This window comes from Lampetra planeri, chromosome 18, assembly GCF_965212315.1.
Source record: "Lampetra planeri chromosome 18, kcLamPlan1.2.h2, whole genome shotgun sequence".
Taxonomy (NCBI): Eukaryota; Metazoa; Chordata; class Hyperoartia; order Petromyzontiformes; family Petromyzontidae; genus Lampetra; species Lampetra planeri.
In genome coordinates, this window is record NC_136124.1 from 2,423,706 (window position 1) to 2,448,188 (window position 24,483).

The following is a 24,483-nucleotide window of genomic DNA, read 5'->3' on the forward strand; positions in this document are numbered from 1 at the left end:
AGCGGTGACTTGGTGTTGACGATTCGCTACCGCGCGCGTTCTCGATGTTGTTGTCAGTGAGCGCCACGCTGCGCAACGAACCCGGCGACCCGAGTTGGATTTCCGCTCACGGCCAACAGCAGTGACTATTATCTGAACCGGTCCTGGACCTCCGCTAGGTCGACTCAGCCTTAAAAGGTTATCCGTTGCGGAGACAAAAGCGGCCGGGCGTGGCGCTGGCCACCCACCCCCTCGTGTGCCGTGCCGGCCTTCAGAGGGGCTCGCTAACAGCACTTGCCCCAACAGTCTGTTAAGGGCTATACGGGGGATCTTTGTCCCTTCATTATAGAGCAGCAGCAGCATCATCCCGCATCTGCGTTGTTGCGCAACGGGCAACAACGCACGCTGCGCTGGGTTGCTGTGTATAGGAGGTGGCGACGAGGTGGGTGGGGGGTGGGTGGACGAGCGGAGGGAGGCACTGGGTGAGCTGAGACGCAAACAGAACGCGCTGCGTTACACACGGAGCGGAGGGAGCGAGTGGAGAGAGAGAGAGCGAGGGAGGGAGGCAGTGCAAGATCCACACGGGCATACTAAAGTGACACCGCGTACCCCGTGCGAAGACTCTCACTAAAGCGCCGTCGGACCAAACTTGATCGGGATCGAGTTTGATTATTGTTTTGCACGAGGCAAGCGGGGCTATCTGGATAAGAGGAATGAACTTTTTGAGGCTGTGGGGTCGGAGGAAGATGGGTTGCACCGTGTCGACGGATGAGCACACGGGAGCGCAGAGCAGCTCGGAGGGGCAGTCGCAGCCTTCGCGCAAGCAGCAGCCGCAGCAGCAGCAGCATGCAGCAGCAGCAGGAGAAGAGGGCCACCAGCCACCTGGGCCACCACAAGCTCCATCCGAGAGCCAGAGGCGGCTGGTTCGCGACTCGTGGATGGCTCTGCAGGGTGACATCGCGCGCGTTGGGGTCATCATGTTCGTGAGGTGAGAATGGTCTCGGGTTGTTATCGCTGCCCAGTGGAGGTGTTTGTTTGTCTCCCGGCTGTGATGTGTGGAGCTGGTCAGCACTCGTGTGCCGTGCCGGACTTCATAGGTGCTCGCTAGCAGCATTTGCCACAAAAGTGTGTCAGGATGTTTGTCTTGGGTGTTTTTTGTTTGTGGATTGCTTTGTGAGCGGTGTTCGCGCTGTTCCTTGTTCGGAATGATGTCCAACGTTTCGCTTCACGTTGCTGAGAGCTTCTTCTGAAACTGAACTCGGAAATTAAACACGAAAGCGCACCGGGGACCCGATATTCGAGTTGTTCTCGAATCGGTTGTTTAGGAATTGTGATTGGACATCAAGGTTGACCTGCGTTTGTGCTTTGTGGATTTTTTTGAACATTTGGAAACACGTGGCGTAGTGTACTGCGCTCCTTACGAGCCCGGCTAACATCAGTGGCAAAGTGGTAGCTCAAACCGGTCCGTCCTTCTCCCCTCTAACCAAGTCGCGCTGGCCAGGGTGGTCACCTTGAAACTTGTGGTGAAGTATGGTCGAATAACCCGCATGATCGAAAGGGCGTTATGAGAGGTCCTCAAATCAACCGTGGGATGAATATGCCGTGCATTTTATGACATTATATTGCAATGCATTTCTGATGCAGAAATTTAATTTGTCAAAATATATGTTGAAAAACCAAATCAGTTGGCATATTTGCCCACGTGACAACTTTATTTAATTGCCTCTGTCGTGTGGTTGAGAGTTATAGTATTTTAAAATTATATACCCACACGATCTAACCCCAAAGAAACCAGTTATTAATCATATTGATCGTGAGAGCCCTCCGAATAAAACGAATCATACATTATTGTTGTTTTGAATGTTATCACTTAAGTATTTTTTTTGCAAAAATTGCGCAAGCTTCAAACGACTCCATGCTTAAAAGGGATGAGACTCACAAGAGGACATCTTAATACCAACACGCTTGTGTACGTTTATGTGATTAACATGGCTCAAACTGCTTTGTAAATATTAAATATAATCTATTAAGAGTGCTCGATACCTTTTTTTATGGACACTCTGTGATGTTACTGGAATTTGTTTAGCTGAGGAAGACCCATTGAGTCTCAAGGTTCGCTTTTATAAACTAAACATTTTATATTATTTTACAAGGTAAGACGCATTGAGCTATAAAGCTCTTTATCAAAAGCGACCTGGCCATAAATGATAGCTCAACAAAGTAGCTTATCACGTGGTAATCTATAGCAGCCAAATACTCCAAACTCACATTTCTAAATGTGGTGGGGAAAAAACTGGAGGACCCAGAGAAAAATCCACGCGACCAAATATACAGCAGGCGTCGGGTTTGACCTCCACGACCTCCTGCGTACCAGGCGAGGGAGACACCATCTCGTCATCACGGCACAATCCAGGCTCCTGCAGCTGGGAATTGTGTATTTGATGATAGTTTTTGTATTTGCCTGTGGAAGGAAACTGGAGAATTACCCGATAACCCAGAAGCCCCATCATGCATTGAGGGGGGAGGGGGGTGGGGGAACTTCTGAAAGCGTTTGTCATTAACCCACTTGCTGTACTGCCATCTACTGTTGACCTTTTGATGATTGTCTCACGTGCTTAACCTCAGCATAGATCCACCTCCCTCGCCTCCTTATCTCTCGTTTACAGGTTTGAAACAATGACTTTGCATTCAATGCATTTTTACATATGGGCTGAACACAACACCCAGTTGAATACGTATGCCGTTAATTCGCTTATATTGCAATATATTTCTGATACATATGACATGGGAATTGCATGAAAGAGCTTTTGAGTCAGCGTTTATCAAACTAGATTTTTAAAACAAAATGCAATATTTCCTCTATCAGGGAGCTTGTGTTTGCAAAGTCAGCACTAAATGTGTGCTGACACTCTTGACTGTTAAGGGGCCATTCGTTTAGTACACACGCATGCAGGGGGGAGGGGGGTTAACCCAAATGCGTACGCTTGCGTATGGGGGGTCTACTGACAATGTACGCATAAGAATTGGGGGTGGGGGGTGGTGAAGCCTCGATAATAATTTGTCTACATTGGCCTTCAAATGAGTTAGATAGTCCGACGGTGGACTATCTGTTTGCTTAAACACGTTAATATTATTAATCCTTGATCGTTTCTGCGTGGATTAAACATCGGCCGTTCTATAGGAATCGGGGGGGGGGGGGGGTGTAAAAAGTCCGCGTGCGTACAGGGAGGGGTAAAGTTTTGACAGATTTTTTCGTACCTACTAAATGGATGGCCCCTAAATAAACTGTTGTGGTAATTGTCCTGAGGTCTGTTTGGCCTCCTTCCCACTGATTAATGTTACAAGCGCTATCCCTGATAACGAAAAAATAAATCACTGCTGCAATTTGCAGAAGCACAATGCAATTTGTGAATTTGATCAAGGCCAAGGAAGGACATATGGGTAATTATTATGAACACTGCATTCAACATTTGTGTCCCTTGTTGTGCATACCAAGGGTTGCAACGGTTAGCTTATTTATGAAAATGTAAGGAATCCAATGTACGGAGAAAATTACCTCCCTCGAATAGGCAACAACTCACTCTTCAAAATCACAATTGATGGAATTATATAATAAAGTGCCTTAGCTTCCGAAGTCAACTCAGGCCTGCTCAGCAGTTCAAATTACCAGGCTGATGTAGGAGCCATAGTGGCAGTGATATAATGTCGGGTGTTTATTTCTTTTTTTTAAAGCGGTGCTGAATGTCATGCAGAACATTCCAGAATACTGTTGTGGGAATTACTTTGGCACTCCACATCAATCTTGCCTTATTTTGTCCTCATTGCACCCTCTATTCCTATAAAGCTGCTCATCGGATTTTAGAATTGTAAGATACAGTCATACAGGGCAGTGGCACAGTGGTAACACTGCGGTAACACTGTGGGAAGCACTTTGTCACCTGCAGTAGTGTATGGCGAAAGCCTGGGAGAAGAGATAAGTTCAATACGCGGCCCTAGCCAGAAACCCACACTTTGAAGTACCAGTGGCTGAGAAAACCCCTGCGTTCAGACGTACCTTTGGTGGTCATAGGTCTTCATCAGAAAGTGATAATAGATGTGTGTTTTGAATGGTGGCATCTAAGCGTGTAGTGACGCACTGATTAATTGATTATAAGATGGATTTTTAAAGCTCAAAATCAGATTGTGCAGATGAGAATCGATTATATTTGATTTGTGAATAGTGTAATGTGTTTATTGTGAATCATGCAGCCACTGGAGGTGCTTCAGTCACGAGAATAGAAAAATAAGATGGGTTTTTTAATCGAATCGCAACCTTGACTTTGTGACAAGTCATCGATTTGCGAGTGAAACAAATTGATGTCCAACCATTCCTCTTATTGACCTGGCTTATTATATACATATTTGGGGAGGGGGGCACACACGGCAACATTTTATGAGGGGCCTTGTGCGACTTTGGGTCCACATTCAAAATTAGATCAGCGTGTGCAATTTAAGCCATGCGTGTGCTGACAATTATTTAATGTTTTGTTAATATGGTCCTGCTAGTTTGACATTAGGAGGGTGTGTAATTGATAATCACGACTGTTATGCGAAAAATATAAATAATCTCGTGGCAATTTTATTTTAGTCACAGACATAATAGGAATGCTAATTGGCCCAACGTTGCTCATCACTTCTGAAGGCCCCTTCCATTCATCCGATCCCCATGGGGGTAACGTTTATGGGACATAATTCTGTCATGTTTTAAACAAATGTTTATATATTTGTTTTCAATGACTAGACCTACGTTCATCTCACCGCATCAAATTTAAATTATTTTGGTGCATCATCCTATGGGCGTTCCAGACAAATATAATTCAGCCGCATTTGCCAAAAACAAGCAAATTCAACCTGTTCAACCGTTCAGGCCTTATTCGCAAGTTTAACAAGACTTTGCTGATGAGACCCTGAAAGTAGAAACCAATGCAGATCTGCTTGTTTGGACATATGTTGCTGGAAAATATTCGTTTTTTAAATACCATACACTGGTGGATGAATACGTAATGCGGAGAAATTAACACATGTTGATTTAACCATAACACTCCCCAGCAATGCTTACGTTTTTTAACATCACTGTGGCCAATAGAAAATCTGTTGGCATCTAATTAGGTTTTCTTAGGACCAGCGTAAGTCTGTCTGCAGCACTTTTAATCCGCTGCTGAATGAAAGCTTTTCCACGCCCTGTCGGTCATGGGGATGTTGACCACACTTTAGGCTCGCTGGTTAGCGCGTGTTCAGATATCACACAGCAGTCTTTTGTCGTGATTATTTTGCATGTTTATCCAGGAAAGCTGCACTGAGTCTCAAGACTTTTTTTTCAAAAGGGTCCTGCCAGGTTTTTGCAGTCAGATGCTATGTGGCTATGTGTCACCCCAATGGAGTTGTTTGCAGGTAACATTTCAACAATGTGACGTTTGGACAATCCCAGTTAGGTAATATTTGTTTTAGCTACGTGAAGAAACTGGAGAACCAGGAGGAAATCCATGCAGAACAAGAGGAGAAGATATAAGCTCCGTACAGAAAGGCCCCCAAGTCAGGAATCGAACCCAGTTCCTCCTTGCTGTGAGGCACAAATGTTACCACTGTGCTACCTTGCAGCCATAGACGTTAACTATGACCAGGAATGTAACTCAGGTCACCGGGTTCATGGCGCAGTGCACACAAACCACTGTGCCACCGCTCCCCATCACGGTATGTATTACTGGGGATGTCAACGGCTCCTCTCCGAAATTAATTAAAAACACCCTTAAATCAGCAAAATGTGAGAATTGAGCCGTGTTCATAATAATTCACACTTGTAACGCACCTTTCACCCAGAGGTCACAAAGTGCTGTATAGAGTTAAACATAAATAAAATGTATTAAGGAAAAAGCAGTAACAACCAAATGAAAACACGCAGACGAGTGATAAGAACAGCAGACCAAATAAAGAAAACACCCCATGGGAAATATGAAAGAAGTAAAAATACATTTAAGAACGGATGTTTCTGAAGGTGGGATTTGAATAGGCCGAGAGACTTGGCACGCACACCGAATGTCTGGTGGAAGTGATTTTCACAGCCTAGGGGCCACGCGAGAAAAAAAACTTGCTCGTGTTTTTGTTCGTTGCGGTTGTACCCGATTCAAGAGCCGAATGGCGCACAGGACTATGCCTAATAAATAAACTGAAAGCTGAAACTTTAACTGAACTTTTTTTATTTTACCAGGTAAGTTCCATTGGCCAATGTAGCTATTTTTGAGAGGCGACCTGGCCACAAATGATAGCTCGACGAAGTGGCTTGTCACGTGGGAATTTATCGCAGCCGAATTCTCCAAACGCATGATCCTAAATGTTGAGGGAAAAACTGGAGGACCCGGAGAAAAACCCACGCGACCACGGGGAGATAGACCAGGCAAACTCCACGACCTTCTGTAGACCAGGCGTGGTAGTTAACATCTCGCCACCGTGGTGACGTTTACCCATCAAGTGGAGGTTTGTTGGGCTTGGCACGTTGAGCCGTCATTGTGCAAAACTTCCTGTGTACAACAATACAATCATCTGAAAACTAGGAAAAGTGGACAATTAGCTGGCCTCTCGGGAATCCTGCAGTGTTCTTAAATAAATAACTAGTCAAGTCAGCGCATCGCATGCACAGGGATACAGAGAGCACAGCTTGAAAAGTCGGCTTGCTGCCGTTGTGTGGCGGTTAGCACACTGGGCTTGTCATCTGGAGGTCATTAGTTTGATCTCCTGGCACAGCAGGTTAAACGTTTGTATAAGTTTACTTGAATCTCACCGTCTGTGTCTACTCCCCACCTCTTTCAAGATTTTTCTCCGGCATGGAAAAGTATGGCAAATACCATCTAGAGGGACTCTTTAGAGTTCCCTTTAGCGGATGCCCTTCTGCCATCAGTGGTATGAGATGGCAGTTGCAGAGCTGCACCTCTTATCTTGTTCTCCAAGCGAAGATTACGGCTATCCGCTCCGGCAATTATATTTGATGACCGCGTGTGTCTCACCTGCCCTGCAGAAATGTTCCATTGTTGGCAAACAGTCTTGTTCCAGCTGCTCGTCACTTAACTCGGCCGATGACAAAAGATGCAGGGCTTGGCTACCAGGCGTTTATTCATTGCATAAATGTCAGTAAGATCTTTAAATCAGGTCGCAAATGTCAGCTATATGGATTCATCAATCTCACTCACGCGCTCAGCAATATAAAATCCATCAACTGTAATATGGTCTCCCTTATTTATGTTATTATTTTTATTATTAATATTTCATGTGACACAGTTTGAATTCTGGAAGGTGGGCGGGGGGGGGGGATAAACCGGTTTATTCATAAACGTTCCGCAACTGCTAATCACTTGGGTTAATTTAACTCTCGAGAAAGATTGACGTTGGCTTTGTTTTTATTTCTGAGCGTTATTTATTTGATGTCTAGAGCTAATATTCACCTAGGGAGGTGCCACGTGAAGCCGCGCATCGTAAGCAGGTAATTAACACGATAAATTGTGTGTCGGTGCAAAAAAATGCCCTCGCAGAAATTATGGACCAATAAAACCACATACTTATGAAATATAGTTAATCAATGAGGCAGGGTGCAAATTGTCTTATACACAAATGACCTTTGTGTGAGCACATATTTAGGAAATTATGACATAGCCACTTAATCTTTTCAACATCTCATTTGTTTTATCTTGCAAGTTCTCATTCTCACGCGGTGTATTACTGATCATACTCCGTGCGCTGCGGCATTTATTGGCATCAAAGTTTTCACGAGTAGTGTTGTCCTGCTCTTCGTGCGAAACTCTTGTCTTTTTGAAACAGTAGCTTCGTTGCACACAGTACGCTGTGAGGATCTGAACCTGAATCAGCTGGAAGGCTCTATTAAATTACCCATTATTCATTCATCAGGGCAGCAGCTTGGAGGGCTGTTTTGGGTGATGGTCCACATGGGTGGTTTTAATTGCCTGAAAATGTCATTCCAATTCACGGACTCCGCTTCGTTCGCTGCAGACCGCACAGACGTCGGATGGGCGAGACTTGCGTTGATTGCATGACCACGTGAGGTGAGCTAAACAGAGCAGGGGTTTAACGATGCAACACATTCATTGTCTAATATCGGCTTTTCAGCTCAAGATGTGTGCATCGAGTAACGCGCACGTTGTAAGAACCGGCGTTTTTCAATTCACGTGTGTCATACGTGTACGGCATTGGGTGTACGTGACCCTTGCCGTCTGTAGAGGCTGCTGCATTCGCCACAATGTTAACAAACAAAAAAACCTGATTCGATTCTTGAATTTGAATCGCCAGCCTCAATCGTGATCATTCAACCAGTCGTTCAATTCGTCAAAGTCCTATAAATAGACGGCTGGTTACATGCCACGAAATATACGTTAACATGCGTGATACAAAAAAAAACTGAAATGGTTTTATCTTCTTGGTTCTTTCGGTAAAGTCACGTAGAAGGGAAATAATAAAATGAGAAAAAGAAAACATGATAAAATATTTTTATTATTTTATTATTTCCCTTCTACGTGACTTTACTGAAAGAACCAAGAAGATTAATCCCTGCAGTCACGAAAGCTTTAAATCGAAATGAAATGGTTATATTCAAATTGTTATACATTACTGCCAAAAATCACATTGTAACGTTGCGTGTTACTGAGGGACGAATTCCCACATGCAGTCTGATGTCGCATACTGCTTGTGCCTCACAGGGACAGCTGCCATTGGGGGTCCCCTTGGCTAGACTGCAACAGGGCATTGGAATGGTTGAGGTTAAATGTGATGCAAGGCACTTTGAGTTACCGAGGCATTTAAGCACCTATAAATGCAAATTATTGTCATAATTGAAGATTTGTATGAGCACTGCTCATGCAGGAGCTGCTATATTGCGCTAGAGGTTCGATCTGGTACCTCTATTGGCCAGATTAAAATGCACAAATGAATACAATTGTGCATGCCAAATCATCTATTCTCACCACACAATTCAATGCATTTGTTGTGAGTTTTAGAATACATTTTCATGCCCCTATTTTCCACCCAGTAGCACAAAGGTCAATGCCCAGAATAGACACGTACTTGTATCCACTAAAAGGAGAAATTCCGTTTTATGTGTACAATACAACCTGGCAGAGGTGGGACAAAGTCATTGTTATGCAAGTCCAAGTCGAGTCGCAAGTCATCAAATTCATGACTCGAGTCTGACTCGAGTCCAAGTCACATGACTCGAGTCCACATCTCAGAGGTGGGACAAAGTCATTGTTATGCAAGTCCAAGTCGAGTCGCAAGTCATCAAATTCATGACTCGAGTCTGACTCGAGTCCAAGTCACATGACTCGAGTCCACACCTCTGCAACCTGGATTTACATAGCGTCTATGTGCGACCACATCTCAAGCATGTATGTATGACCTTTTGTCGCACCGTACGTAGCCAACTGTGATAACAATCAGAGGTGCGGGGGGAAGCACAACAAACTTAACACAGAAAGCAGTTCTCAAGAAATTACTTTTCAACCTCGCAGATTTACAAGTGCAAAGCTCCAGTGGCTCCCTAATATCGGAAGGAAGAGCGTTCCAGACGGCCGCAGCGCACACACATTTATGTTTGCAGAGAGACGCGGTTGCCCACGAGCGGAGGGAAATAGGAAAGGTCTTAAGTCTGTATTTGAATGGGGGGTGGGGGGGGGCAAAGGAACCCACAGCATGGGCGTCCGAGGGAAGGGAGTTCCAAGCTATGGGGACCAACAGGGGGGGGGGACGAGTGACCTTCAGCCGAGACAAAGGTCGACCGGTCGCTGGAGCGGAAGGGGCTGTGTGTGTCGAGGGGATTCAAGTGAAGGTGAGTGGGAGAGGTCGACAGGGGGCAAGTCCATAGAGCAGTGTTCTTCACACAAATCAGAGGGGGGGGGGAGGTGGGGGGCACTCACACCGATGAGACATCATCAGTGTGAGGGCCGCTACACATTTGACAGCCGCACAACGACGACAGGGGGTGTATTGTCAGGGGGGGGGGGGGGGGGGCACGCGTCAAGGGCCGCCGGTGTCCGCGGGGGCCTTGCGATGAAGAGCGGTGCCGTGGGGGCTCTTGACGACGGGGGAGTGCAGGGTCGTGGAATTGATCCACGGTTGGACCGGGAGTTGGCGGAGTGATCGGAGCGCCGTGCTGGTGGTACAGCTTTGCTCAAGACCCTTTGACGTTGTCCTCCGATGTGCCCGCGGTCTACGGTGCATGCTGACTGTGAATCGTGCTCGACAGGAGGCTGGCAACAGCCCTCTCTCCAATAGCCGTAATCGCTATCGCAGTGGTTGGTTGACCGAGTATGAAGCTGCCTTCCATTGTGATTGATCCGAGGGCACATTAGCCCGGTTCTCATGGCCCATTGGACTGCGTGCAGTTTAAATTGCGTGCCATTTACTTTCAATCAATTCATCTATCAAGCGTTGTCCTTTTTATCAATCCAGGCAAGGGCCCCATTAAAATGCATTACCCATTTGCATGTATGTTTAACTTCCTTCGCACCGTACTTAACCAACCGTGCTAATCGGAGGTGCAGGAGAAGGACAACAAGCTAAACCTGAAAAGCAGTTCTCAAGAAATTAATATTCAATTTAGATTTAAAAGTGCATAGCTCCAGTGGCTTTCTAATATCGGAGAGAAGAGCAAATCTGATGACCGCAGAAGCGCATCTGAAAGCGCGCGATGCAGTGACCACCTTTGTTCGATGGCTGGGCCAGAGATACCTGGGCAATTATAATGACTGTATCTTCTAGATTATAAGACTCACTTTTTAGCCTCTGTTTTAAAGCAAAAAGTGAGATTGCATCTTGTCATTCGGTAGCTGTGTGTGTGTGTGACAAGATTTGTATCACTTTATTAACACCGGGCACAACGTTTTGGGTGCGTCTTACTTTCCGGAGCGTCATATAATCTAGAGAATATGTATGCAGGAGCCGTCGTAGATTAAACGAAATTTTTTAAAAAAATGCCGATTCTTGTGGAAGATCACCAAAGCGAGCAGTGTGTCCCCTCGCAATTGTGGGTCACAGTCGAGACGAAGATTTGCTGCTCGTGATCACTCGCCAAATCGTTTTTGTTGTCAGTTTTTCGCCCCCATAATACTTTCTTCCGTGTGTGAAAATGACTCGTAGAGGGCAACAGACCAATACAGTATTCCTTTTTTATTTTATCTACAAATAAATGTTTCAATTGTGCTGTTGATATCGTGCCATGAGATTTTTAAAACAATCCATTCTAAACAATTGTAGCAAGCAGTGCATCTCATTGTGCCACAGAATGACCCTGGAAGATGTCACAATTACTCAAAGGGGTCTCTTTGTCCACAACAAGCTTCACATGGTGAACTTGGGAATGAGATTGATTCGATTCTAATGGACAAACCCCATATCGTCACTTTGTCTTGAACAACTTTAACACGGGAAGCGACAGCAGACTGTAACGATGCTGTACTTAAGCACGGGCAAAGATATGAGAGAAAAAACACATTGCCGGCTAAATACATTTTCAAAACTAATTGCCGGAAAAAAACAAAATGGTTAACATCAAAAGACGATGCTCGCAGGTGCCTGATCGTAGGCTGACTCTGAGTGACGGGTTCAAATATCTAGAGGCTCGAATTGATTAAGTGGATGCCACCCTACTTTAATTCAGTAAAACATTTAACATGTCATACAAACAGTGTTCTTCATGTAATAATCACACCAATAATGTGTATTCTCAAAGCTGGAATATGCCCATCCGAGTGAAGAACTAATCAATGATAATGTTTTATCGTGTGCTACCAGTTGAGACTGGAATGAGACCATAAAACTCACCACACTCGAGAAGTGTGTTTGATCCCAAACCAATTTTGGAAATCCAGCATTATCAAATATCATAGCTCTCACACATTTGCTATCTGAGCCACCCGGTCATCTCCAAATGGGTGATTCTCAACACAACCTCCAATTAACAACATTCACATGCTATGACATAAACAATAACATTTTCACACCGCGGCTATTTCTGTCTATGTTGTGTGTGCGCGTGTGGATCATGGTGACTCACAAATACATGTTTAGGTATTGTAAGATTCCACACCAACAGGTTCATGTGTCCTGAATAAAGTTTAGAATTATCTTGTATAATGATCTTAGCGGAACACGTAAAAACGCAGAAAAAAAAATGAATTAACAATAAAATGGGATGTAGCGATGGAAACCAGGTTAACGCAATGTGCTATGGACCCAGCTTCCTGTGTTCAATTTGCAGCCAGAGCTGACGTCAGTGATGAAGGTTGCATGCCCCACTCCCTCCGCCACTCCCCTACTTGACCAACTCGCATGATGTACCAGCTTGGTGATGTATGGCAAAACAACCCCATGGCCAAATATGGAGTGGGGAAGCCTTCATCCAGCATTGCAATTTTTTGTGTTTGAACATTCGCTTACTATTGTTATGTTTACAAGGGCACCCAATATCCCGGGAGGTCTTTGTATTGAAGGAATGGGTTGTTGTATCAGATCGTTTGGTCTTTGTTGTTGCACATAATAACCTGTGGAAGCCCATAATTGGATTTTTGGTCAAACATTTCGTGTGTGTATATATATACAATTGCTTATTTGTTAAGAAAGTAAATAATTGGCTGAGTGACAAAGATGCATTCTATTGTGAGGACACAAATACACAATTGAAGGGCTCGAGAAAGCATCGAATTTGTGGCATATGATTTGGGCTTCACTGTGAGCAGCACGGTGCAATTGGTAAACATAATTCTGAAAGTATCGTGATATTTGTTAGACAAACACCACGCGTGGCCTAACCGTATGCTCAAGAATGGATATGACTCTGCTGTCACAGGCAATCTCCGTGTTCGCTAAAGCATTTTAGTCCTGATCTGACCTTTCCCTAAAAGAAAAAACCCATTCCCTTGTGAGATATGTTGGTCATGAAAATTCACTCACAGACATAGATCCCACGTATCCCATACACAGCCTTATGGGCTTTTGGAGCGCGTTCCATTTTGCGAGCATGGTGCATGAGTGGGGCTGTGTGAAGAGCATGCCAGAGTGCCTTTGGCAAACTCAGGGACAGGTTTTGATATCGCTTACCATTGATGTCAGCTGTGGCCAGCAATCGAACTGGGGTTACCGAGTGTATTGTGCCGTGGGGGCCACCACTGCCCCACCTCCGATGAGCACGGTTGGCTACGTACGGTGCAAAAGACGTTCAGCATGCATACATATACACCCGTACAAACATGTGCACTCGTACGCGCACTCGCTTACTATACTTAATACACTAACGTCACCTAAATTAACAGACTGGCCATGCTGATTATGTTATTGACAGTGTGGGTGATAAATGTACTTGGAAAAATGTACTGTCGAGTTGCAGGATGGCTTTGTTCCACACAGAACACTGAACACACCATTTAATTAAGCATATTCGTTACTATCTTGCAATAAAATTCATTTTTTTTTAAATCGCAAAACACTGCACGAACTTATTTTTTATAAAATAACCAAATGGCTGTAATTGGCGTGACCACCTGCCGTTTGTTTTAATGTGTCAATTGTACAGTGCTGCAGGTGTAAATGTTATATATATGTGTGTGTATATTCCTGCGGACGACTGCATTGCTGTTGAATGTTGATTCGATGTCTCAAGATTGCCTCAATATCTTCTCACAGAGCTGACTGCAATTCCCTTATAAATGGCATTTCCAGAGTATATTCCATACGTATTATTATAGGCATAATCTGTCTTCCCCATATCATCGTCATCATCGAGCATGATCTATCGACTGCCGGATGAAGGCCTCCCCAAGTCACTGCCTTGTGATGGAGCGAGCGGTCTGCTGTCTAGTTCAGGGATCTGCAACCTGTAGCTTCGCAGCGGCGTGCGGCTCTTTAAGGACCGCTTAGTGACTTTTTCATTATTATTAAGGTCCCCATCATCTCGTATTCACCACAGCGCATTGTGGCTATTGAAATATTGACGGGTTTTTTTGTTACCAAAATCGAACAAAAAATGTCTCTTCTTGTTATTTTGGTTGCCGACCCTTCATCGAGTTCCTCCGCCCTAGCTGTTTCATCGCTCCATATCGGTACAAATAAAATTGAAATTATATTTTGCGGCACTATGTCAATCCACTGCTGGATAAAGACCTCCCAATGCTGAGTTAATCATGGGGTGGATTTGGCCAGTGCAGGTTGGCAAAGGGCGCTAAGGGCTCTGGTTCAGTTATCACTCTGGGCTGATGTGAGCCATGGACGCTATTTAAAATCAGTAGCCATCTTCAGAATGCTGTCCATCAACCACTGCGTTGCCGCTCCTGCGCACATAGGTAGCATGCATCTTCACAGAAGGTCAGTTCTGTTTGTATAACATAGGCAACCACAAATCGTAGATACCATAGAAATACCAAGAAAATCCACAACAAGATTCGTTTTCTCTCCCTCCCTCCATCACCTCTGATGCCCCCACAGTCTGGAACTCGCTTCCTCTTGTCACGTGTGCTGTCGACTCCCTAAATGGTCAAGTCCAGGCTCCACTGCCTCCGCCTATGACTGACTGCCTCTACAAAATACATATCCACACTGTTCCCGTACAAGCGTCTTGAAATGTTATCACGTGTTAATGCGCTATAGATCCACGTACTGCTGTATTGCAATCGTGACACTTCTTGACATTTAAAATTTGTCGTTTACATTTTCTTAAATCCATCGCTTAAAAAAATCCATAAAGAGGGGGAAATGCTTGCAGGCGGGACACAAACAGAAACAACGACATGTCACAGTGTGCTCACAGAATGCAGCAATGCACGAATCTCAACATGCCTTGCAAGCATGACATGCATGTCATTCGTTGACCGCTTTGCAGGTACAGTACAATGCTATCGGCCTCGCCTCTAAAGAGAACTGAAAGTTTGTCCGTATTTTTATTTCAGTTTAGCACGTAGGGCTTTCGCGGCCAATATCATCCATAATGCAGGTTTTTTGGGTTAGATCGCGTTGGCTGTGTCGGGTGTTGGCGGGTTTAACGACGCATTAAAATCTGTATTATGGATTATTATTTGACACAAATTGTTTGCTGATCCTGCGTCGGCAGTAGTGCACAGGCACAAATAATAATTAACAAAAACACCCCTGAACACATTAATCAAAAAACATTTGACTTCAAAGGACGTTTTGGGCAGTGGTCCATTTTCATAGCATATTATTGTTTGGACCACCCGACTCAAAAGAGGAAATTGAAAGTGTTGCCCGTTCCATTGACACAGCGTTAACCCAAAATGTCTTGCACGTTGTTGATGCTTTGTTAATTTACTGTGTTCGATGTTGGCGATGTTTCGACGCTGGCGTTTCACCCCACGCAGGCTGTTCGAAACCCATCCAGAATGCAAGGATGTGTTTTATCAGTTCCGAGATTGCGAGGACCTCCAGAAACTGAAGATGAACAAGCAACTGCAGGCACATGGGCTGAGGTAAAGTGCTTGCGGCAACGCTTTTTTGCAAAACATTTGATCAGAAATTAGGAAAGACTTTGGTAAAACGCACAGATTAATTGCATTTGCGTACGTTCAGTATTTTCTAAAGAACGTCCTGGACTATTTGTTTTCACCCGTTTTTTTCATGTTCAACACGCTTTATTTCTACACCACATTAATTGCACTTTTGTTTTCGCCTTTGAATAATTCATTCATATTTAATGCTTATTAAAGGCCATATATTAAATTGCCTAGTTTCGTGAGCCAAGTAATTTCTCTTTATTTATTTATGTACGAATCACCGTCTGAAGTGTAAGCCGATGAAGCTTGGTGCAGCGTGAATGCTGTTTATATCACATTGACAAACGACCTCTGTCAGGAGGCAGTAAAGTGTGCACCCTATCCGTGATTGTCACGTGTCATTTGTCAATGTAATGGCCCATTTCTCTGTTGGGTGTTGATTGAGATTGTGTGGGGAGTTTATTTTACATTTGTTATAAACATTTATCCCAATGACGGCTACAATAAATCTGATGGCATAGATAACTCCATTGATTGTCTTAGTTACACACACAAAAGTAGCAATTATGATTTCACACGGGTTTCCTTGCTAATTCCCGTCAGTGGAAAATTGGAAATCCTCCTTATAATTGAATTTAAATGAAATTTGAGTACGGCTCGGTCGTGAAATTTGCATTCAACCCTTTGCTCACCTTGATGTTTATTCTGATGAAGGCAAACACCATCTTCCTTGGTGTCCAAACGGAATGCATTATCGCCTCGTGTCTGTGCACACGACCTTACGCTCTATTCCAGGGTCACCAATATTAAATAGTAAAGGTATCCTCAGATGTTCCGCAATGTTTGCAAAAAAATGTATTCGAAGTCATGCGAACCTACTGCTTCTGCCAGAACATGAACAAATGTCGGTAGCCACGAAGGACTGATGTCGTTCTGCATATGCCTGTGTAAAGGTAGCTACCCAGCAATGTCGTTCTCATGATACGTCTGGCGGCAGGGCCTTCTGTTGAGGCTATTTTGGCCAAGTTTTCTCTGCTGGCCAGACATCTCAGACTAGGTGGGAGCACCCACACTATACTCTTAGTTTTTTCGGTAAAGTCACGTAGGTAAAAAATGAAATTAAAATTGATAAAAATAAAATAATAAAAATCACGACGTTTCGGAGGCAACACAAGTCTCCGTCATCAGGTGGGACCGTCACAGCCAGATTTGCTGTATCAAGTGAGGCAGAGATTCCAAGATGCAAGTTCTTAAATACAAGTTAAGGGGGAGGGGGGGGGGGAGCTTATCAGAATGTGGTAGCCAATGAATGGAACGTATTGGGAGGGGGGGGGGGCTAAAAGAGGTGTGCGTAGACGTCGACGTGGACGTGTTTGTGCGCAAGCCCCTGTTGGTGCGTATTGGAAGCACCCACACTTTACCCCACCACACACAATCTGCAGATTTTGACTAATAATGGCACGCCCATTCATAACTGCTGGGTGGACAGAGGCAGGGAAGATTTGAGAAACTTGCCCATTGCTTCAACTGCCGCACCAGGAGACGTGGGGTGCCGCCGTGGTGAGATGTTAACTATCTCGCCTGGTATGAAGGAGGTCGTGGGTTCGATCCCGAACCTGATGCCTGTATATTTGAAGTTTGCATGCTTTCTCCGTGGCCGTGTGGATTTTTCTCTGGGTCCTCAGGTTTTTCCTTCCACATTAAAAAAAACACGCGTTCAGATTATTTGGCTGCTATACATTTCCACGTGATAAAGCCGCTTCGACTAGCTATCATTTGTGGCCAGGTCGCTTATGAAAAACAGTTATATAGCTCAGTGGACCTACGCTGGTAAAATTTGTTTAGAATAAATAAAGTTTTTAAAAATACTTGAATCAGCGACCTTTGGATTAGTGTGCCAACCATTACACCGATCTAGCATCTTATGAACATACATGAACAAAATTATTCATAATGGACAATTGCCATTGTTATTAACTTTGGGGAAAGTCAATTAGATACTTATTGGTCTAGCCAAGGAAGCACTTGCCACGTGATGAATGTTCCCAACGTAAGATAAACATTTGTGGAATCACCATATTTAGTGTAACGAGTGACGGGTTAAATATGCCGATTGCCCGTACAGCAAAATTAACAAGGAAAGTTCATGGTCAGATAGAGGAGCTATCTTGAGACTTCCTATCTTGCAGAGGATCAACGAGAACACCGTGTAGCATTTCCCTCAAGCATCTTGTGCAGCCAGATTCCAGGCTGTGCTCTCTATTGGGCCGGTTGAAAATTAACTTGCCCATTGCAAAAATCCTGATAAAGTGAAACGTCTCCTAACATTCTGTTGGTCGCCATTGTCACCTTCCGCTTACCAAAGAACAACCTGATTGGTGCTTCTCAGCATTTTCACTTCAGGGAAAGCACATTTCTCGTTTGCGCTGTTACAAATTACTGCTGGGGAAGCTGTGGTGGGAAATAAATGCACAATCAATAAATGCGTTCAATGGAAGTGGCAGCTCTAATCACCACGGACTTTAACACACGCTAACTCATGTAAATGTGCACACGAGAACCTTTTTTAAAGCATCTCGTTGGCTACTTTTGTCGATTTAAGATCCATAATAATACTGTTGCCAGATGAGCGCTTTTAACGGCCAATTTATTAGCTGTGTAATTAAGCCATTGATTAATCGATTCATTTGAATCCTTACACTCACGACACACGCGTTGAATTGTGCGTGAAAACGTATTGCGTATTCATATTCTTGGTTCTTTCGGTAAAGTCACGTAGAAGCGAAATAATAAAATAATACAAATATAAAACAATAAAATTCCACAGCAAGAAAATTTGAAATGTTCTTGCTTTGGAATTTTTTTTTTAAAAATTTAAATTTTCTTGCTGTGCATTTCACACCTTATGATGATTGCGTGTGTTGCAGTCGAAACGTCGTGAGAATTTTATTGTTTCATATTTTTATAATTTTATTATTTCCCTTCTACGTGACTTTACCGAAAGAACCAAGAATATGAATCCCTGCAGTCACGAAAGCTTTAAATCAAAAGTATTACGTATTACTTAGGAAATGACATGCAGAAGCGTGGACGTTGACAAAAAGGGGGAACAAAAATCTGAAAAAGGTGCACAAAGCAGCATGGAAAGGGCAGATGCCTTGAATTGCAATGAGAGACACGAAGGGAGAATGGCGTGGATTAGAGAACGTAGTGCAAATTAGAGGCATCGCATGGACTGTTGTGAAATGTGCGTGGACTTTGGGCAGGATGCGTCGCTCAAAGGATGGTGGCAGGTAGTCGAGACTAATAATGGGGTGGCAGCCAAAGGAGGAGAGTTGGGATCGATTGTTGCCTCGCAAGATCAATTGAGATATTTTTGGATTTGCCTTTATCAAGCAGTGAATATACCACGATTGATTATGGTGACAATATCCGTATGATATCCCAAAGTTGCATTCAGGATACAGTGAATATGATTACACAAATGGAATAAGACGAACAAGAAATGGTGAAATGAGTTGGCAAAAATAACACAAAAACAAATATAGTCTCGAATCAAATCATGACCCTGCAATCAAGATAATCATCGACTAGTTGGGCATGTAAATTGTCGCATGTCTAATTTATGTGCAACCACATGCGCATTAGAATTACACACATACATGAAGCCTGTTATATGAGTTTGATTCCTGGCAATAGGTAAGTTAAATGGTGAGTGGTATCTAAACAAGTTATCGGCCCTCCTTTACCAATAAGCATTGACCTGTGTGGTGGTGATATAACGTGAGACCTTCATCTAGAAGTGCATTGACAAAGGGTTATTCTACACATCTATACATGCACTGGGAAACACAAATGGGTGTGTGTACAAAGTAACAGTTACATTTTCAACGGCAAACATCATTGATGCTTTTGAACGTTGTATCTCCAGGGTGATGTCGTTCATCGAGAAAAGCGTGGCTCGGCTGGAGCAGGAGTGCGTGTTGGAACAGCTGATCGTGGAGATGGGCAGGAAACACTACAAGTACAACGCGTCCCCAAAATACTACTCGGTACGGAACTCACTCATCCCGCAGCAGCAAGTCGCTGTGCGTTGTCGGTGAATCCTGACGCGTATTCAAAAACCTGACGCCCTTTTCTTTTCTTGGCAATTTTACAAAAGCAACCGCATTCGTCGGCGTCCTGTGTAAATGTATCGCTGGCACACTATATTTACCTCGATGACCAAATTACCCAGAGAGCACTCGACCTAATTGGATCTCAGAAGCTAAGCAGAATTTAGCCTGGATAGTGCTCATATGGGCAATTATCATATGCAAAACATGGAGTTATAAGCCGCTGTTAGGCTATGTTGTCAGCAGAGGGCAGTCCAGAAAAATCCATTGTTGTACTGTACTATGCTTGAACGTCTATGCTCTTCGCATTCACCAACCCGCACTGACCAGCGTGGTGAAGTATGGTCAAATGACAACCACTCACAGCATGGGGAGGCTCACATTCAGCAGTAAGATTACAAAAAGGCACATACACGTGCGATAAATATTCAAAAACAGTGATGTATTATATTCAACCAGAAAAAAAACCTTGAGATTTGCATCTAATTTGCAAGAGGGTCCTGAAAATAGCAGCAATACGTCACTTACACGTAAACATTAATACAATTTAACAACATTAATTTTGCACACAAACAAATACATTTATTATATTTAGGCATTGCAAATATTAGTTATGAAGGCAACGTATTAAGATGAAATATAGAAACCAAAAACAGTACAAAATGTCGTTACATTTTGTTAAAATGTTCATATGCACCAATGCAGATTGCCTAAAGTGGGACAATAATTTTTCGTGGTGTATCGTTCACATACATCCAGGCTCACAGCGCCGTTTCATAGCAAAGTTTAAACCAACTATTTTCTAGAACTGCATTGGCCGTTGTGCACAGGTGAAATATAGCAAAAACCTCAACTCGTTTGTCAATAACACTGTGGCCTTAAAAAGATAAATATATGTAACACGCAACGTTTCAAGCAGCACGTAAAAGGACACCATTATTGACGACTGGTGTTTGTTCGTTTTACAGCAGTGTCACCTTCCGCGACGCAATTTGCACGTCACGTCTGATTTGACTGAAGCACAAGGTTTGGAGAAAACTCACTCGCAGCGGCGTTTTGTGGTGCAGTCTGTCGAAGATTTGTTGAAGCAGGAACATAAAAAATGTTGCTGCCAACATAATATATGTCGCATGCAATTCAAATGTTGAATGCCTTGAAGGAGTCGATGATTGTGCAGCCGTGCTGTCTATTGGGCATTCTCCACAATGCGTCAAAATCAAACATCCATGCCAGACTGCGGGATGTCAATGATGATGTCAAACAACTAGAGCTGTTTTCCCCAATTATTTTTTTCCGAAGTGCACTTCACAGCACACAATAACTGCCCAAATTGGACTGCAGGGACAGAATGTAAAAGGTGGCCAGTGTTACCTTTTGTTGATTCCTGCTATAAAATAATTACTCAAGTATTTCTGATGGGTGAATTGAAGTTGTGCATTTTCCAAGGACTGCAACATCCACAGTTGCGTGCGCTTGGGCAGCCGGCTATGCGTGTGACGTTTGTGTCTGCCGTGCCTATGACTCATTGTGATGTCGCTTGCAGTTTGTGGGCATCGAGTTCATCGCTACGGTTCAACCTTTCCTGCAGGAGAAGTGGACTAATGAGGTAGAAGATGCCTGGCAGGTAAGGCTGTTTTTTGCCCACCTGCTGATCAAGAGAAGTGTGGCTGTGAAGGGGTCAGACCACTGGGTCAAACACTGCTGAGATTCTCGGCTCGAGTCTGGGCAGCCTATTGTGATAATCAAACAAAAAATTGTCTCCGCTTGGTCACTAAAGAATATAGGAAAACAAAATATCCCATGAAATAGTTTTTTTGCAATAAATTATGTTTTTGTTCCAGCTCAGAGATTTAAATGTTTTAATTTACATGCTGTGATGAGCTTTTCTCCGGAGCAGGGAATGTGGGAAAGTGGCACCTCTGGGTGTGTGTGCAGAAAAGGTCACTTGAAAGGATTTCAGAAGTAGTTCTATGAAATGTCATTCTGTGGGCCATTATGTAATTAATGAGGCTGCAACTGCTCTGTGAAAGTTCCAAATGGATACTTGGTCTCATGAGATGATACCGAGAGAGCAATTGGAATAAAGTTGGGAAAATAAGTGTGTGGGTAAGAAAGTGGGGAGAATTGGTGACCTGGGTTCAATTACTAACCATGGCTCATATCAGTAACAATCAATAGCTGAACCTGCCTTTGACCTTCCCTATGTCAACCAAACATAGAATGTGTGCCTGGTGTGATGTGCAAACATCAACATTGTGGAGACAATGCTAGGAACAGTTGTGCTAGCCACGCACAACTGTTCTAAAAGGGCCTTAATAGGCACTCATGTACATCACCTTCCCCTGTGGTCATTCATGCTAAACGTAGGATCTTTGTCTTTTTCGTGCAAGTGAACAAAACCTAAAACATTTCTCTCATGAACCAAAATAAATCTCTTGATTATATTTTGGTTATCCTGATATTTCGCATGTTAGATGCCTGGTTTCACCATTGGAATTCCTTGGCTGAAATTGCCATCGTGCTACGATGTTGTGAACGTCCATGAAAAAGCCAGTTAATTAATTTCCGTCGATGTTGTCCTGACTGGACATTTGTGAAAAAGAGCTTCATAGCTCATCGGATTTCTTCAGTTTAAATACAAATTCTGATTATATAGGCAGCATTAAGCTTTAACAGTGGATAGCACCGTCCTGTTCTCTCGTAATGTCGTTGTTCCCTTTACGCCACGCCGTGGGAGCAGGAACTAAGAGGGCTGAGGCCTGATTTGAACCCGCAAATCCCAGACCAACAAAACAACAAGCGTATTTGGCCTTTAATTTGTATAGGCACCCCAGAGAATAAGGATTTATATATAAAGTGACGTGAGATTCGTTTTATGATCCAGTTTTCCAATCCTAGCAGGGGATTCCCCCCGAAAGCTTGGGGTTGAGAGTGTTTCACATGGCTCCTGACAGCCTCCCACAGTGGAGAGTGTTTCCAATTGGATTTCCGTGGAAAGGGATCCATACAAGTGAATCTGTTTTTTTTACATTGTCAAAATCCACAGGCTATGAGAAATCCTATTTTGTGGCCACTTATTAAACAGGGGGATTGGTTTCGAACGAGATGTTGTCCGATTTACAGTCGGGTGTTGCAGTTATCGTCTTTGAGGACGGTATGAGTTATGTGTTTGTGTGCGTGTGCCTCCATGTGGTCCTTGTCAGTGTCTCTTCCGCTACATTGCGGCCGTAATGAAACGAGGCTACCTGGAGGAAGAGGCGGCCAGCAATGGAGTGAACACCGCCAACTACGACCGTGGCCAGGGAAACCATGGGGCCACCGCAATGTGACTCGTGAGCTGCTGCTGCTTCTTCTTCTTCTTGACGGCTGAAGATGCCGCTGTGATGAGACTCCAATTCGTCCTCCTATCAACAATTGAGTGGAGTTTCAGATTTAAAAAATTTTGATCGTTTTCTCCCAAGTTGTTTTGTTTTTACACCCCCTCCCCCCCCCCCCCCCCTATTGCGTTATCGGTGTCATGTCCCCTGCTTCTGGAATTCTCGCAGAGCAGGGCACCGCGTGCGAGAGAACGGCATGCAGGAGGAGATTCGCAAATGAGATCCCATCAAGCGGTGGCGAGACGCGATATGTTAACTGGCACACTGAGATCCCTGGATGAATTGCGCCTTATAAATGTCAATGATTACCTCCATCGCCTGCTATGCAGGAGGCCGTGGGTTCGACCCCGACCCTGACAATGCCTGTACAATATATTTGGAGTTTTCATGTTCTCCATGAAGTTGCGTGGATTTTTCTCCGGTTTTTCACTCCACATTTAGAAACAGGTACTTAGATTGTTTGGCTGTTTCTATAAATTTCCACATTTGATTATGATGATGATATAAGCCACTTAGCTGAACTGTCATGTAAGGCCAGGTCACCTTTGACAATATCTCGGTGAGTTGTACCTGCTAAATAAAATAGTTTAGTTTTCGCCACACGCGAGTTGGTGCTGCTCTTTCCCACATGGCCTGTTTGTCACGTGGAAGTCAAATCTATATATTGTTTTTATTTCACAGCTGAAATTTTGATACATTATATTTGAACCTGATTTAATTTGATTCCATCTTGTGCAGTGATTGGTGACCAGGGTAAGCCTACAAACCTTATTACACTGGAGAACCTGATTTGATCAGTTTAACACATCGGCTTTCACGATCAATATTATCTAAAATAATTATTTTGGGTTATATCACCTAAATATAAATGTTTCGTTACACCCGCCACCACCCGACACAGCCAATTTGTAAGGTTTTGTCACATAGGCAGTTTTGTTTACGTAAATGTGTTGTTTACGTGACAAATCTTACTCATTGGCTGTGTCGGGGTGATTGCGGGTTGAACGACACATTCATATTTACGTGCTCTAACCCAAAAAAGAAAAACCCTGAATCAACCATGGGCGACTGAAACCTGATTTCCAACCCAGGATCTTAGTGATGCTGTCTCGTTGCTCTGACCTCCAAGCTACCTGACCACCTCCATTATTGGTCATGAAATGTAACCCAGGGTGGGTGGTCTGGCTTGTGTTTCTGCATTTATCAATTAACAATAATCACGGTGTGACTCTCGTTCTGCAATGCCGGCGGATGTTGTGGAGATCAGCAGGAAGGAACTGCTGCTGTGCGACATTTAAAACGTCGCTTACAACTGTGCCCTTCCTGCATATTTAAACGTCGCGATACGTCGACGGGATCTGCCAAGTGTACTCTTGTGTGAAAGTTAGTTTTGTTGGGCATCAAACGTACACTTATGTATATACAGCATAAACTCTAAACGAATCATTTCAATCCTACGAATAAAATAATACATCGTTT

General features: G+C 43.8%; 1 protein-coding gene across 1 annotated transcript; it reads left to right on the forward strand.

The window, feature by feature from the left end:
* The first annotated feature begins 483 nt into the window (after positions 1–483).
* Positions 484–23,040, forward strand: LOC144723709 (neuroglobin-like). Its single transcript, XM_078602651.1, has 5 exons — positions 484–967; positions 15,381–15,488; positions 19,444–19,564; positions 21,171–21,251; positions 22,831–23,040. Exons 1-5 carry the CDS (start codon positions 693–695, stop codon positions 22,954–22,956), a joined length of 711 nt encoding a protein of 236 aa, XP_078458777.1. The 5' UTR covers positions 484–692; the 3' UTR covers positions 22,957–23,040.
* Positions 23,041–24,483: the final 1,443 nt, after the last annotated feature.